The sequence below is a fragment of the Aptenodytes patagonicus genome, chromosome 11 (assembly GCF_965638725.1).
Source record: "Aptenodytes patagonicus chromosome 11, bAptPat1.pri.cur, whole genome shotgun sequence".
NCBI lineage: Eukaryota > Metazoa > Chordata > Aves > Sphenisciformes > Spheniscidae > Aptenodytes > Aptenodytes patagonicus.
Window position 1 is genome coordinate 12,197,990 of NC_134959.1, and position 13,874 is coordinate 12,211,863.

The following is a 13,874-nucleotide window of genomic DNA, read 5'->3' on the forward strand; positions in this document are numbered from 1 at the left end:
ACTTGCCAGTACATATCAACCTGAAATTGAGCCCCTAAGCCATAGATGGACTTCAGGCTTTAGTTTTCCAGTACATTTTCAACATCTGTTTTTGAATTAGTGCATCAAGAAGGTCGACCATGAAAGTGTCTTCCTGTATCTTTTGTTATATTCTTTAAAACCAGTTCCTCAAATAGATAACTTCTTGTTGGTTAGTTTTAAGTTACATGAGTCAGTGGAACTTCAGACTAAAAGCAGCATAATTGATATATAAAAGAAGGAAGCAAAAATTCGATTCATTTACAGGGGTGTTAAAAACATGTTAAAGAAAAAAGGAAAACATAAGTACAGGAATGATAAAAATACAATATTAAATACACTACCTTTTTATTTTTCAAAACACAGCAAAAAGAGACAGCTTGACTTCACCTCTGCCTTATCTTGCGTTCAATGGGAATATTCCCCCGAATATTCCTCCTACCAGCACATGGCTACTCTATCAGTTGACGAAACAGACACATGAAGTACAGACCCTGAGGCATTGTTTTAGCTTCTACAAAGTGCTAATTTTCATTTTTTAAAACAATGAACAACAACAAAAAAAGAGATAACGAATATTGGCCTTAAGTACGCAGATTTTTATCTATGGATCTCAGCTAAAGGCAAGGCATTGTCTGGAAAAAGTGGTGATGATTTTGCCCGTGTTTGGCGTTACGTTCTTAATTCCCAGTGAAACTGCAATGTCTTGTTTCCAATATGATCTCACGGTGGAATAGGCAAAGCATATCAGCTATTCAATAGTAAATGGGATTTTTTTTCCAGTGAAGATAAAGCTGCAGTTAACACACGCCCCACACTGTTAACTTGAAGTAGCAGTGAAATGCTGCACCTATAGCCAATCATATCATGGCCATCCAAAGCCCTTATATTGAGTTTGTGTACCATTTTTATACCATTTTGCTATCATTCAGTCAATTTATTGGTAAGGAAACCACCTACTGGCACTTCTTACTTGCAGTTCCTGTCTGGTCACTTTTCAATTCATCTGTCATAAAATGCAGAAGATCTTTTGTTTATGAGAACGCCTTCCTGTTCTTTACTCTCAAACTTTTCTAACTTGAAAATATCCTACATCTTGTAAACTTGTAACAGCCTCAAAGCAGATTCACATCACTATTGCTACTGTGCCCCCATGCCCTATTTTTGCCATTCTCAAACTCTTTTTTTTTTTTCCCCCAAATACATATTTGGAAAGAGTCGGGGGGGAGATCAACCTACGATCCCTTTTCTTCTCTCCTCACCTAAAACTTCCCTACGGTAGCCAGACATTTGCTGATTAAGAACTGCAATCTTCAGCAATAAAGGACGATACTAACTTGACTAACTCGCCACAGCTGAATTCATCAACCGTAAAGCTGTAGGCTGTCAGGGTTACTGACAAAATCTTTTTGTCTTTCCTCTCAGAAGTTTAATATTCAAAGCCACCAACAATAGGAGAAGAAATATGTAACCACGTGTCAGGTTCAGAATTCAAGAATCTACCTTGAGAAACAGCAGGAGTTGATGCATACTTCTGCCTTCATACAGTATCATTCTAACGTGCTTTTGCAGATAAGCCTCTGTGTCTCTCCGGGACAAAAGCTGTCTTTGAGGCACCTGTTACCATCCTGTAGCCACAAGGTCTGTGAAAATCAAAAAAAGAAACATTCTCTTTCCAGAGAGCAGCACCTGTCCTTACTGAGTCAAACCAGATTCATATCTTAAGTATGTAACAGTGCATCAACACACATCCCAGCAGGAAATGAGTTTTCCAAACCTAGACCATTTCCTAGTGGCCAAAGAGAAGACTAAAGATGGAATTTCATATATTCACATATTTTTTCACGACAGGGGAGGGGGAGAAGGACAAGATTGGCTGAGCAAGTGGCGTGATACAAACATAACAGAAATATGGCACATAATGTGTACATATACATATATATCATATATACTAGTGTGTGTCTGCGGTAAGGCTATCCAAATTCTGGTCCCTCTTACCTTTACTATTGTGGGACAAAATTTGGGACAAAATCTGGGACAACTCAAGCTCTGCATTCTGTGTCTGTTTTCAGCGTGGTCATTGTTCAGATCACCTGGCTGGTTTATCTATGAAGATGCACAAAGCCAGATAGCACCGAGTTCTGTAAAACAAAGAGAGAGATTTGATGCAGAGATAAGATTAATTGCTTTCAATGTCAATACTTTAGGTACAACATACTGATCTTCTTTGGATGCAAATTCTTAAGCATTTGATGCTTTCTCAGAGATAGTGACACAGTGCACCAGATCACTGAATTTACTCTCTTCTAATATTAAATATCAACCAAACATCTGCATCTATACGCCCCTTTTTCTGAGTGCATGAGTTCCAGATTCCTAGCCTGTTATTACTCAATCTTTACAATGCAGCAAACCAAACCTTCTGATTAATATAATTGTGAGAAACTGAGAAAGTCTGTGGTATGCACACCTCTATTTAGGAATTCTAATAGCAACCAAAAAGCTGCTGGAGACAAGATGTTTAACCAACTGGTGAGAAGAGCAGGGACCTGGTTTTTTGAGGGTAAATCAGGTTTTGGAATGTTCTAAGCTGCAATTTACATTCCAGGGTCAGGGAGCACTCCTACCCAGTCATTAGACAGCTCAGCCCTAGCTACTGAGACCATGTAATCAATGTGTGCCTTTTGCAAAAAAGCATATTCACCCTATGCAGACAAAACTTACAGTGACTTACTTAAGAAATATAACATCAGTCCTAGTGCAGTCATGATGAAGTACCCTTTATCCAAGTGAGGGGAAGGCACAGCCTAATCTGGCAGCTGTGAGAGTGTTGAGCGATATACCCAGGACACTAAAGATGGGGGAGGAAGCCTCTAAGAGCTAGCTTGGACTCTCCTGAATTTGCTGTAGAAATTTGCTGTGTGTAGCACTGCTGACTTTGTTTTGTTCAGAGAATCCACCAGCAACGAAGAAAGGCTGCATTTTGTCACCAAGATATGTTAGAAGTTATCTTTGGTATTGTACTGTGCAGAAACTTCTGCAAATTTGTGTTTTACACATAACCACGATAATAGTCACACGTAGTGTTGTTAACTGTCTGACCCTTTGGCCTGGCTACAAACTCTTAGGACTTCATTTGGAGTAATAGCTGTAGCCTTTCAATGAGATCAGTTTTCAATAAATCCAGTGAAAGCAGTGCAAACTCCCAAGATGGTCACATTAATACTGTTTTAATTGCCAGATTGTATCAGCATGGCCTACTCTGGCAAATTACTCATTTCTCTCTCATTTATATTAACTTAAACTAATTTATATGGATTGCATTGGAGTTTTACACTGATTTGCAAGATTTAAATTTTAAAATCTTTTTTAGTTTGGCAGGTAAGTACATTTTCTAATAGCACAAAAAATAATTTAAAACATTTTTTACACCCTTTAAATAGAAACTGGAGCAAGTTAAACTAGTTTCCCACTTTTACCTATTCCTATTTAACATATAATTTGATACATTCATCCAGTATCTTTAGAATTATTGGAAAAAAGGAAAAAGTACTGGGGTGAGAGTGAATAAAATCGGGAAGAACAAAATTCAGCTGACTTAAAGAGAGACAGCAGCAGATCTTTGGATCCCCATTTCTGAGTTGCTGACTCTAGTCTTCTTCCTTAAAAACAGGCAGTAGACACACAGTTTAACTGGACTGCTCTGCATAACTCTCTGGAGACACCGGCATTTTCAAAGAAAGTTTCAGTTAAGGATGCAATTCCAAAGATATGTTTCCTTTGATAAAGAAACGTCGTCTCTGCAGATTTTTTCCCGACACAACTACACCATACTTCTAAGAAAGATGAAAAAAGAGAAAAGAAGGCAGGGAGGGAAGACAAGTTTGGTAGTATCGATTGAAGTACTTTGCTGTATTGCATCTTTAAATGCTAAATGCCCACATAACTCTGTAGGTTAGGCCTGGCTAGTAATAGGAACCAATATCGGCAATTTCCTTACACGAGTGTCCAATAACAACATTTGCAAAACCGGTTACACAACGGAATATTTCGAAGACAGGTTTTCCGTGCGAACACTGCAGATTTTTGCAACGCTGAGGCTGATCCCACAGCGGCTTCCCGGAGCCGGGGCCAGCCCTGCCTTTCACCGAGATACCGTTGCTTATCAGGGGCCAGGCCGGAGCCCCTCCAGCTCCCCGGGCTCTGGGATCCGTCCCGGACTCCTGCCCTCCCCCAGATAAGGGTGCGGGAGCTCGGGCCTCCCCGCGGGCCGGAGAAGAGGTCAGGCCTGCGAGCCATGCCGGCAGGCCCACACGCACACGCTGAGGCGCGATGTGGCCGTGCGGGCCCCGGGAACTGTCCCCGGTAAATGTTCCCCGTTGCGAGGGGCACCCCGCGGGTTTGGGGAGCAGCCCTCTCGGAGGAATGAGCCCCGCGCTGAAGGACAGCCACCCGCGGGAAACCTTATGTCCCCGAGGCGGGCACCGGGCCCGGGGAAAGCTGGCGGCGGCCCCACGCGGCCGGGGGCGGGCGCCGGCGGGTACGGCGGCAGGGGGAGGCCGTGGGGAAGCCGTGAGAGGCGAGCGGTGAGCGGTCCCTTCGGGGCGGCCAGCCAGACTCCGTCACGCTTCAGCGGAGCGAGGAGCACAGCCGGAGGGCCGGGGAGGAGCGGGCTGAGCCGCCGCCGCGCAGAGGGGCGCCGGGCTCCGCTTCCAGTCAGTCACAGCCACCGCCTGTCTCCGGACGAGGGGCACCTCACCCGCCCCGCCGGGGGCTGCCCGGCCGCGGGGCTTCCACGGGGAGCGACCCGGGGGTCGCCGCAAGGACCTCGCCCAGGGCACCCGCCAGCGCGGCCAGGTCGGCGGAGGGGCAGCGCTGTAGGGCGGGGTAGCTCCTCCCCGCCACCACCGGAGGTGGAGCCGGGCGGCGCCGTGGGGCAGCGCCGACATTTCCCGCAGGGTCGCGGCTCCCCGCAGCAGCGCTCGTCTCGCAGTAGCAGCGGCGGGACGGCTGGCTCGCCCGGAGATGACAGACGCCCTGCCGCCCCGCGGCTGCCAGGCAGCGGAGCCGGCGGAGGACGGCTACTTTCGGAAGGTGGGAGGCGCGGCGGCCGGCTCGGGGGCGGTGGGCTGTGTGCCCGGGGCAGCCCCTCTCGCGGGCACTTCGGGTTTGGCGGTCCCCTGTCCGCCGCTCGCGGGCTGCTTTCTCCTGGCGGAGCGTCGTGAGCTCTGTCCCTCGGCAGCCCGCGGCGGCGGGGACCTGCCCCGGGGGGGCAGGCGAGATGGGGACTTGGGCTCCGGCTGAGCGCGTCTGCCTGGCCAGAGCCAGGGGAGTGCCCGGAGCCGGGCTCCGGCTGGGGGGTACGCGTTGAGCTGGCGGCGGCGCGGGCGGGGCGCTCCGCGGGGTCCCGGGCGGCCGCAGCCGGACCGCCGCCGGCGCGACCCTCCGCTGTCCCTGGGCCAAGCTTCACCTTGCAGGACAGGCGCACTCGTACCTCTACAAAATGAGTGAAGTTCCACCTTCCTTTTTTCCCCCCTGCGCTTTCCTGTTCGCTCCTTAGTGCGTCTCCTCGCTCGCTCTCTAGTAAATTGCCTTGTGTACCTGTAAGAAAGTTTACTGGAGTAAGGCAATGAAGTTAACAGACTCGTTAGGAAGTTTTTAATGAACGTCCGCCCTCATTACTCTTCAGACTGAGTGGGCGGCTTATGCCATAACCTGCACCTGAGTTCTTTCTGTACAACAGTGATTATAGTTAAGTATCGCCTGTAATGCAGCCCTGTGGGCTTCTGTGAACTTTACCGGAGGTAAAGGGCACTAAGTGCCGTTTTCGGGAGCTTTGATTCAGCCTTCCCTCGCTGTTTTTAAGTTCTCCGCGCCTGTAACTTTTGTTGATGGGCTTCAAATAGGGGCGTAGGTACACGGGAGTTTCGGTGCGGATTCTGGATCCGACACCATAAACTGTTTATTCTATGGAGAGAAAAAAAAAAAAGCCTCGTACATCAGGTTGTTGCTGCTCATCTCTGCCCAAAAGTATCCCTATGATGCACTTCAGCTACCACCTGGATTACACGGTAGGGAGGCACATATGCTTTGCTCTGTTACCCTCTTTACAGGCTGTTTGGTTTTTGCCCCTAGTAGTCACCAAATTCATAAGCTTGCAGGAGCTTAAGCAACAATACGGCCCTTTAGCAGAGGAACTGCTTGCAGCTGGAAAGAGCGAAGCTTTACCTGTGCCAGCCATACTGCAAGGAATCGGTACTGCCGTACGAATAACTAGACAGACTGAAACAAAACTTTGACCAAATCTTGTCTGGTTTCTTCATTTGAGTAATCCTACTATAATATTTGGTGAGCAATCACTTCTTTCTTAGTAATCCACAGCAGGAAATCATGAAGTGTGGCAAAGTTGTAATTGAATCAGAGTTTTCACAGCTATGTTTTCTATAGTATGGGATGCTTGTAGGCTGCCTTGAGGCACATTAGTAAAAAATTTGACTCGTCAAGTTTGTTAAGTTAGAAAAATCAACTCTTCCACCTATTTGTTTTTACTGATGGGGACTAACTGAAGTTTAAAAGCCAAGATGTGCTTCATAAGTCATAAGAGGAGTGTATCGCCTGCACTCAGACTTGCTAAAGGACTGAGTATTTCCAATTAAATTGTTGTATGTTAGGGTTAAGTTCACTGAAACAGCATTTGATCAGCATAAAACCCATATCCTGGGCAAGAATGAAGTTTTTCTCATATATGAAAATACTGTAAGATCAATTTTATAACCTAATCATGAGCATCTTTCCCACTTTTGAATTACTTATGTCTTAAAGCAGTAGAAAATGGCTGTGAATTGGATCTTAAATAAATCTGGGTGAGCCAGTGTTGCAGTGGAACATTCAAAGATCTGAGTGAACAGGGGGAAGAAAGGTTCATCCAGCTTGTAAGTATCTTTAATAAAGTTGTAAACTTCAGATCAGGCTAGATGCTCAAAGCCTTCTGTCCCTAAAAGTTAGATGTAAGCAGGAAACCAATATTCCGTGTTATACATTAGTTGAATGGTCTCAAAGATCAGAGCTTTCATTCTGACTCAGTAGTTCTAGGAGAAGGAGGGAGGGAAAAAAACCAACACCCCAACCAAAAACCAAAACAATCCCACTCCTGGAATCTTGAACAGACACAAGCTGTGAAGCCAAGGAGATACTTTGGACATAGTATATTTAGGCCTTACATGTTCATCTGAATGCTATGCTGGGTGATTTCATGTAACTGAAAGTAGTGATTGAGCTGTTTGTGTGTGTCCATGGGTCTCCCCCCACCTCCCCCTGAGTTCCTTTGTATCGCTCTCCCCTCCCTTTTTAAATCACGCTACTTTGTTTTCCTGAAAGGGTTTGAGGGTTGGTTTACCAGTCTTGTTGGTGCAGAATCACATCAATTTCCAAGGCTAGTCCTCGTGTTTTTAGATCAAAAGGCATTTACTTAATTGACCTTTTTATTCTATAAGCTGCGGAGCAAGGTGAAAACACTTGCTTTGTATCAATCCTGCTCACAAAAGGGGCTTCCAAGCACTATTTACGCAATGAGGTTACCTTCCATACTTTGCAAGAATATTGTGCACAATGAAATCTTATAATTGACAAAAATTGAGCAGTTCATACAATATCCATTTGTTTTAGACTCCTGATATTTTTTTTTTGATAAATGGATTACTGTGGGAAGTATGCTCAAAGTTTGTATAGTGCCCTTTTGTGTATAACACCTTTTTGAAGTCTTAAATACAGCATACCAGAAAACAACCCTCAGTATCCCCAAGATGCAATATGTAAAACAACTTATTTACTTAATTCTTGTTTAGCGCTTTTTTTTTTTCCTGTAGGGAGGAGGCCCTGTAAAACTATGACTGGCTCTATGTAAAGGGCCATGACCAGGAATGGGGAAGCAGATACACAATCCTGTTTCCTGCTTTGACTTCTGGTGCCACACTAAAAAGTTAGGCTTGCTGTGACACTGCCAGGTGAGTCTGAGATGTGATGGGTGGCAGCTTCTGCAGTCCACTTGCACCGTTCTTCAGACTCCCTCTCTCCATTCCCTTCCAGCGATGTCAGACCTGCTCTGTAGGGACCTCTTCCTCTTTCCCTTACCCCATCTCTGTCCATTATCTCCTTTTTCCCCATGGCAAAGGCCTGTCATATTTAAATAGGCAAAATTAAATTTTCATTAAACCTATAAGATGCTTTGAGCTGGCTCGGAAGCTTTTTTTTTTTTTAATATCTAGTTTTAAGGAAATTACATGTGCAGCCACACAGGTTATATGCAACTCGGTCAATGTTGCCCCTATTCCATTCCCTTTGTATCTCCTCTCCAAAACAACCCTCTTTAACCATTTAGTTAGCTGCAACTGAACTTGTGAGAAGGATTTTAGTTTTAAAAACAAACAACAACAAAATCCTTGCTGGTGTCCTGAAGAGGATATGGCAAAGTGGAAGAAGCACCTTACTTTCCATCAAAAAGAAGATGGAGCCTCTGTCTAGAACTTTTTACTTTCTGGGAAGATAACGCACCAGGAAACTGGTTCTGCTACTGTTTTGTTTATCTCAACCATCACATGCAGATAGCTTAGTTCAGTATATTCCATGGCACATTGCCAGGGCAAACTGTACCTGTACTCCTGGGTGGTGTGAGTGCTCTTGGACCGTCAGCCTCGTGCCTCAACCTCCTCCATGCAGAGTTCCACATTCTTTCACTGTTACTGGCAGCAACCTGTGGATCAACCATGCGTATCCCGCACGTCCATCCAGATTCTGCCCCCGGTCTTTCTTCCCTATGAAACAGTCTGTGGTCAGCAGAAAATAATGACAAAACTAATGATAAGAGCAAAGAACAATTTGTTTTAAAAGTAGAGCAAGGCATTTAGACAGGAAGGATTTTTCAACAGACTGATAGTAATTAAAGCAGGTCTGTCCTCATGTGCTGCTTTGCTTATGTGAGATGCTTCTCCGACCTCTAGGGAAGTTATTCTTTAAGCCTGCCATGGCTCTGTGGATTGCTTGGCCTCTCACTCCTCTTCCTGTTTTTTTTAGTTACTTTTGAATTCTTGTGGGAGAAACAACTCTCTTTTTCAAGCTGTTCTCCCCCTTTTTTTTTTTCTGTTATGTTTTCATTACAGCATATCACCCCACTAAACCAATAAGTTTTCACAAAGCAAATATCCCCAAAACACATCAATATACAGAACTCAGGATATTTATAAAGTAGTATTCATACAGTCACAGGATCCAATGCTTGCATGGTGATCTATTAGTAGGGCTATGCCTGCCCTGGGTTTTTTTGTTTCGGTTTGGGTTTTTTTGGGGTGAGTAGGAGCAGAGAAAGGAAGAGAGATCTAGCAAGTTCTTTCTACTATATCTTTCCCATCTTTGTTTACTGCTTTGTAACAGCTTATGCAGACTGTAACTTTTCAAGTTCCCTAATCAGTCAGGAAGTTGCAATAAATGATAAGAAAAAGCCATAGTTCGTTTTCCAAGGTTACTCTTTCTGTAGCTCTCCAAACATCTGTTGGTACAGCACTAAGCATCCCATCTTCAATTTGGTTGTTCTGGATAGCAGTCCATTGTGCTACATAGAGGCAGAGCAGTAGGACAGCTAGCTTAATGAATCTTTAGATTCTGATCAGTTTAATGAAGATGCTTATTTTCTTTTCTCTTCCCTTTCTTAAAGCTTTGGTTCCATCTGTGAGGCTAGATACTTATAATATAGACCAAGCTGATGATTCAGAAAGAAAGACAGTATATATTAGTCCTCCCTGTCAGGGGAAAAGGCTAAAAACAGAAAACAAGCAGTTCTATAGATGAAGCACCAGGCTGAAAATGATGATAGGTATGGTAACCAGCTCGTGAATCAGCACTTCCCTAATTAATTCTCCCTCCTTAGCTTTTGGGGTTTCTTCTGTAGGGCTTCCCCCCAGCTGTGGTTAATGTATCAGTTTACCAACCTGCTACACCTGTGCTTCCACTGGGGTTTAGCTCATGTGGTTCTTTTTAGTCATTAGTAGCCAGGCAACCATCAACATTAGCATTGACACAGGAATATTTATTTGCCTATTTGTTCTCTTTCCAATTTTCTGGCAGGACAGAAACAATGTTGCGATGACTCATACCCCGAATCATGCCATATCCACTCATATATAGAAATTCATAAAACATAAAACTGAAAGTAGGCCTTCATGTGAAACTAAGAGTCATCTGAAACTTGGTTAGTCAAGAGACAGACATCTCTGATGAAATACTAGTTTTCATTTTGCTTAGCGAGCAGTGTGACAAGATGGAATATTGTATAGAAAAATAAGTATTTGGAATTCAATATGACATTTAGTTCTAAAACTTTATATTAATCTTTGGGGCCAGGCACTTAGAACTGTAAAATACTTGTTCATGGCACAAGTAGACCAGGCTCCGGAAGACCAGATCTTCCTCCTCCCTCTCCCCCCTTTTTTTTTTTAACTCAGATAAAACTTCTATTATTGAAAGACTTGCAGTATGTAGCTAAAATTTCAAAATTGAACTAGTAGAAACATGCAAAGAGAAACTTTAATTATAGTAGCAGAAGGTAAGGAAATAGACATAATAATTTAGCAGGACTTAGGATCAGTCTAGAAATACTGGTGCAAATCATGCTGTTTACTACAATTGCTTTTACAGCCAAAGAAGTTATGTGCATAAGTTAAATTACATACACGTTTAAACATCTGGAGGATATGGCCATTTGCGTACACTACTGGGCTTGACAAGCAGCACAGGTTGCACTGGCTGGAAAGGAATGTTTTATTTTAAGTAAGCAGGCACACCCAGTCTCAACTCTGTGTCACCTTCAGTCAATGTGTGGCTCATCTTAAAAGTTCAAACCACTACTTCATAGATCATATTTATGTTAATTTCAAATACTTACTGCGATTACTCATTGTTTGGCAAACAGTCATGATTTCTGTGTCCATCACAACTGGATTTCTGATACTAAAAGATACTTCTGCCTTGAAGAAAGAACTTCCTGGCATTCAAATTAAATACAACTGCTTCTTTATTTGGGACCCATACTTTTGACAGCTATCTTCCCTCTGCGATAGGTAATTTATCAAGGCCTAGAGCCTAAATTTGGAAAACCACAAAGATGCTGCCTGTACCCCTTAGACTGGGGGATTTTAAGGCTCCATCAGATGGGAGGTAAGCACTGGTGCCTGGTACAGAGGCAAGATACTGTCCATCCATAGCTAACCTGGAGTACCTGACTGCAGGCTTGCCTAGCTACTCTCTCTACCCCCATGTAATCTGTAGAATAAAATCTCCCCAAAATCCCACGAGTCCTGAACAGTCAGTCGTCCGCTTCCTAGCTCTGCTTGAGCTCCTGCTGTTGAGCTGGCTGTGCCCGGTCTGACAGAGACAGTGTCACATTGAGATCATAGAATCGTAGAATAGTTTGGGTTGGAAGGGACCTCTAAAGGTCATCTAGTCCAACCCCCCCTGCAATGAGCAGGGACATCTTCAACTAGATCAGGCTGCTCAGAGCCCTGTCCAACCTGACCTGGAATGTTTCCAGGGATGGGGCATCCACCACCTCTCTGGGCAACCTGTGCCAGTGCTTCACCACCCTCGGTGTAAAAAATTTCTTCCTTATATCTAGTCTACATCTACCCCCCTTTAGTTTAAAGCCATTCCCCCTTGTCCTGTCACAACAGGCCCTGCTAAAAAGTCTGCCGCCATCTTTCTTATAAGCCCCCTTTAATACTGATGGGCTGCAATAAGGTCTCCCCAGAGCCTTCTCTTCTCTAGGCTGAACAACCCCAACTCTCTCAGCCTTTCTTCACAGGAGAGGTGTTCCATCCCCCTGATCATTTTTGTGACCCTCCTCTGGACCCGCTCCAACAGGTCCATGTCTTTCTTATGCTGAGGGCTCCAGAGCTGGACGCAGTCCTCCAGGTGGGGTCTCAGCAGAGCAGAGTAGAGGGGCAGAATCACCTCCCTCGACCTGCTGGCCACGCTCCTTTTGATGCAGCCCAGGATACGATTGGCCTTCTGGGCTGTGAGCGCACATTGCTGGCTCATGTCCAGCTTTTCATCCACCAGGACCCCCAAGTCCTTCTCAGCAGGGCTGCTCTCAATCCCTTCATCACCCAGCCTGTATTGATACTGGGGGTTGCCCTGACCCAGGTGCAGGACCTTGCACTTGGCCTTGTTGAACCTCATGAGTTTCACATGGTCCCACTTCTCACACCTGTCAAGGTCCCTCCAGATGGCATCCCTTACCTCTAGCATACCAACTGCACCACTCAGCTTGGTGTCATCTGCAAACTTGCTGAGGGTGCACTCAATCCCACTGTCTATGTCATTGATGAAGATATCAAACAGTACTGGTCCCAATACGCACCCCTGAGGGACGCCAGTCATCACCAATCCCCATGTGGACACTGAGCCGTTGACCACTACCCCCTGGATGCGACCATCTAACCAATTCCTCACCCACCGGACAGTCCACCCATCAAATCCATACCTCTCCCGTTTAGAGAGAAGGATGTTGTGGAGGACTGTGTCAAAGGCCTTACAGATAGGCGACATCTGTAGCCCTTCCCATGTCCACTGATGTGGTCACTCCATCATAGAAGGCCACTAGGTCAGTCAGGCAGGACTTGCCCTTGGTGAAGCCATGCTGGCTGTCTCGAATCACCTCCCTGTCCTCCATGTGCCTTAGCATAGCTTCCAGGAGGATCTGTTCCATGATCTTCCCAGGCACAGAGGTGAGACTGACCGGCCTGTAGTTCCCCGGGTCCTCCTTTTTTCCCTTTTTAAAAATGGGGGTTATGTTTCCCCTTTTCCAGTCAGTGGGAACTTCACCAGGCTGCCACAACTTCTCAAATACTCAAGACAATTTCTCTGTATTCCTCCCAGGCTACCTGTCCTTGCTTCCACCCTCTGTAGGCTTCCTTTTTGTGTTTGAGTTTGTCCAGGAGCTCCTTGTCCATCCATGCAGGCCTCCTGGCGTTTTTGCCTGACTTCCTCTTTGTTGGGATGCATCGCTCCTGAGCTTGGAGGAGGTGATCCTTGAATATTACCCGCTTTCCCACAGGCATTCATAACATAACTGTTTGCCAAATAAGGGTGTGTGGGATAATGTTTATAAACTTAAAAATAAAACCCAGTGGGATATCCTGCCACCTAAGCTCAGGCATTAGTTCTAACAAGAGATGAGCAGCAATCCCATTGGAGTCTGTCCGCACACCCTGTTAATTAGTGAGAGGATTGCTATCAAACATGCAGGCCCTGCACAGGCCAGCCTTTATCAGGAGGTGCATGTTTATTTGTCTAGTATCAGTGTCTGTTTCTTTCAAGATGTTACCTGACTAGGTACATAAATAACATATGGCAAGGATCTATAACTCTTGTGCAGGTCTTGCCTGATAATGATATATTAAAAACATATCAGCTTCCTGATTCTGCACTTCAACAATGCTATTCAACCAAGCAGGAAGACATAAAGTAACTAGCTAACTGAACTTCAGGTTTTATAAAGCTTTTATTGGTTCAGGAGCTAAGGATAATAATATTTAAGCACTTTAAACACTTCTTTATGAAGTGCAGCTATGCTCTGAGGGGGAAAAAAGGCTCTAAAACTGATAGCTGAGTTTACTATTTGAATTGTCTTCACAGCAGATTTACTCAATTTACTTGTCTTTTCTTTTTTCCCCCCAAAATACATGCAATGAAAGCTTAACTCATATTCCATTCTTGGTCACTTTTGCAACTTCCTTAGTAATAACCATGGATTTGTTGCTATTAATTAATAATTTTACTGATAGTGTATAAGCCAGGGTAAAATCCAG

General features: G+C 44.8%; 1 protein-coding gene across 1 annotated transcript in view; it reads left to right on the top strand.

The window, feature by feature from the left end:
• The first annotated feature begins 4,962 nt into the window (after positions 1–4,962).
• Positions 4,963–13,874, top strand: part of RHPN2 (rhophilin Rho GTPase binding protein 2) — a 33,048-nt gene continuing 24,136 nt past the window's right edge. The window contains exon 1 of the mRNA XM_076349158.1: positions 4,963–5,112. Coding sequence (XP_076205273.1) covers positions 5,044–5,112 — 69 coding nt within the window. The 5' untranslated portion in view covers positions 4,963–5,043. The remainder of the gene's footprint in view (positions 5,113–13,874) is intronic.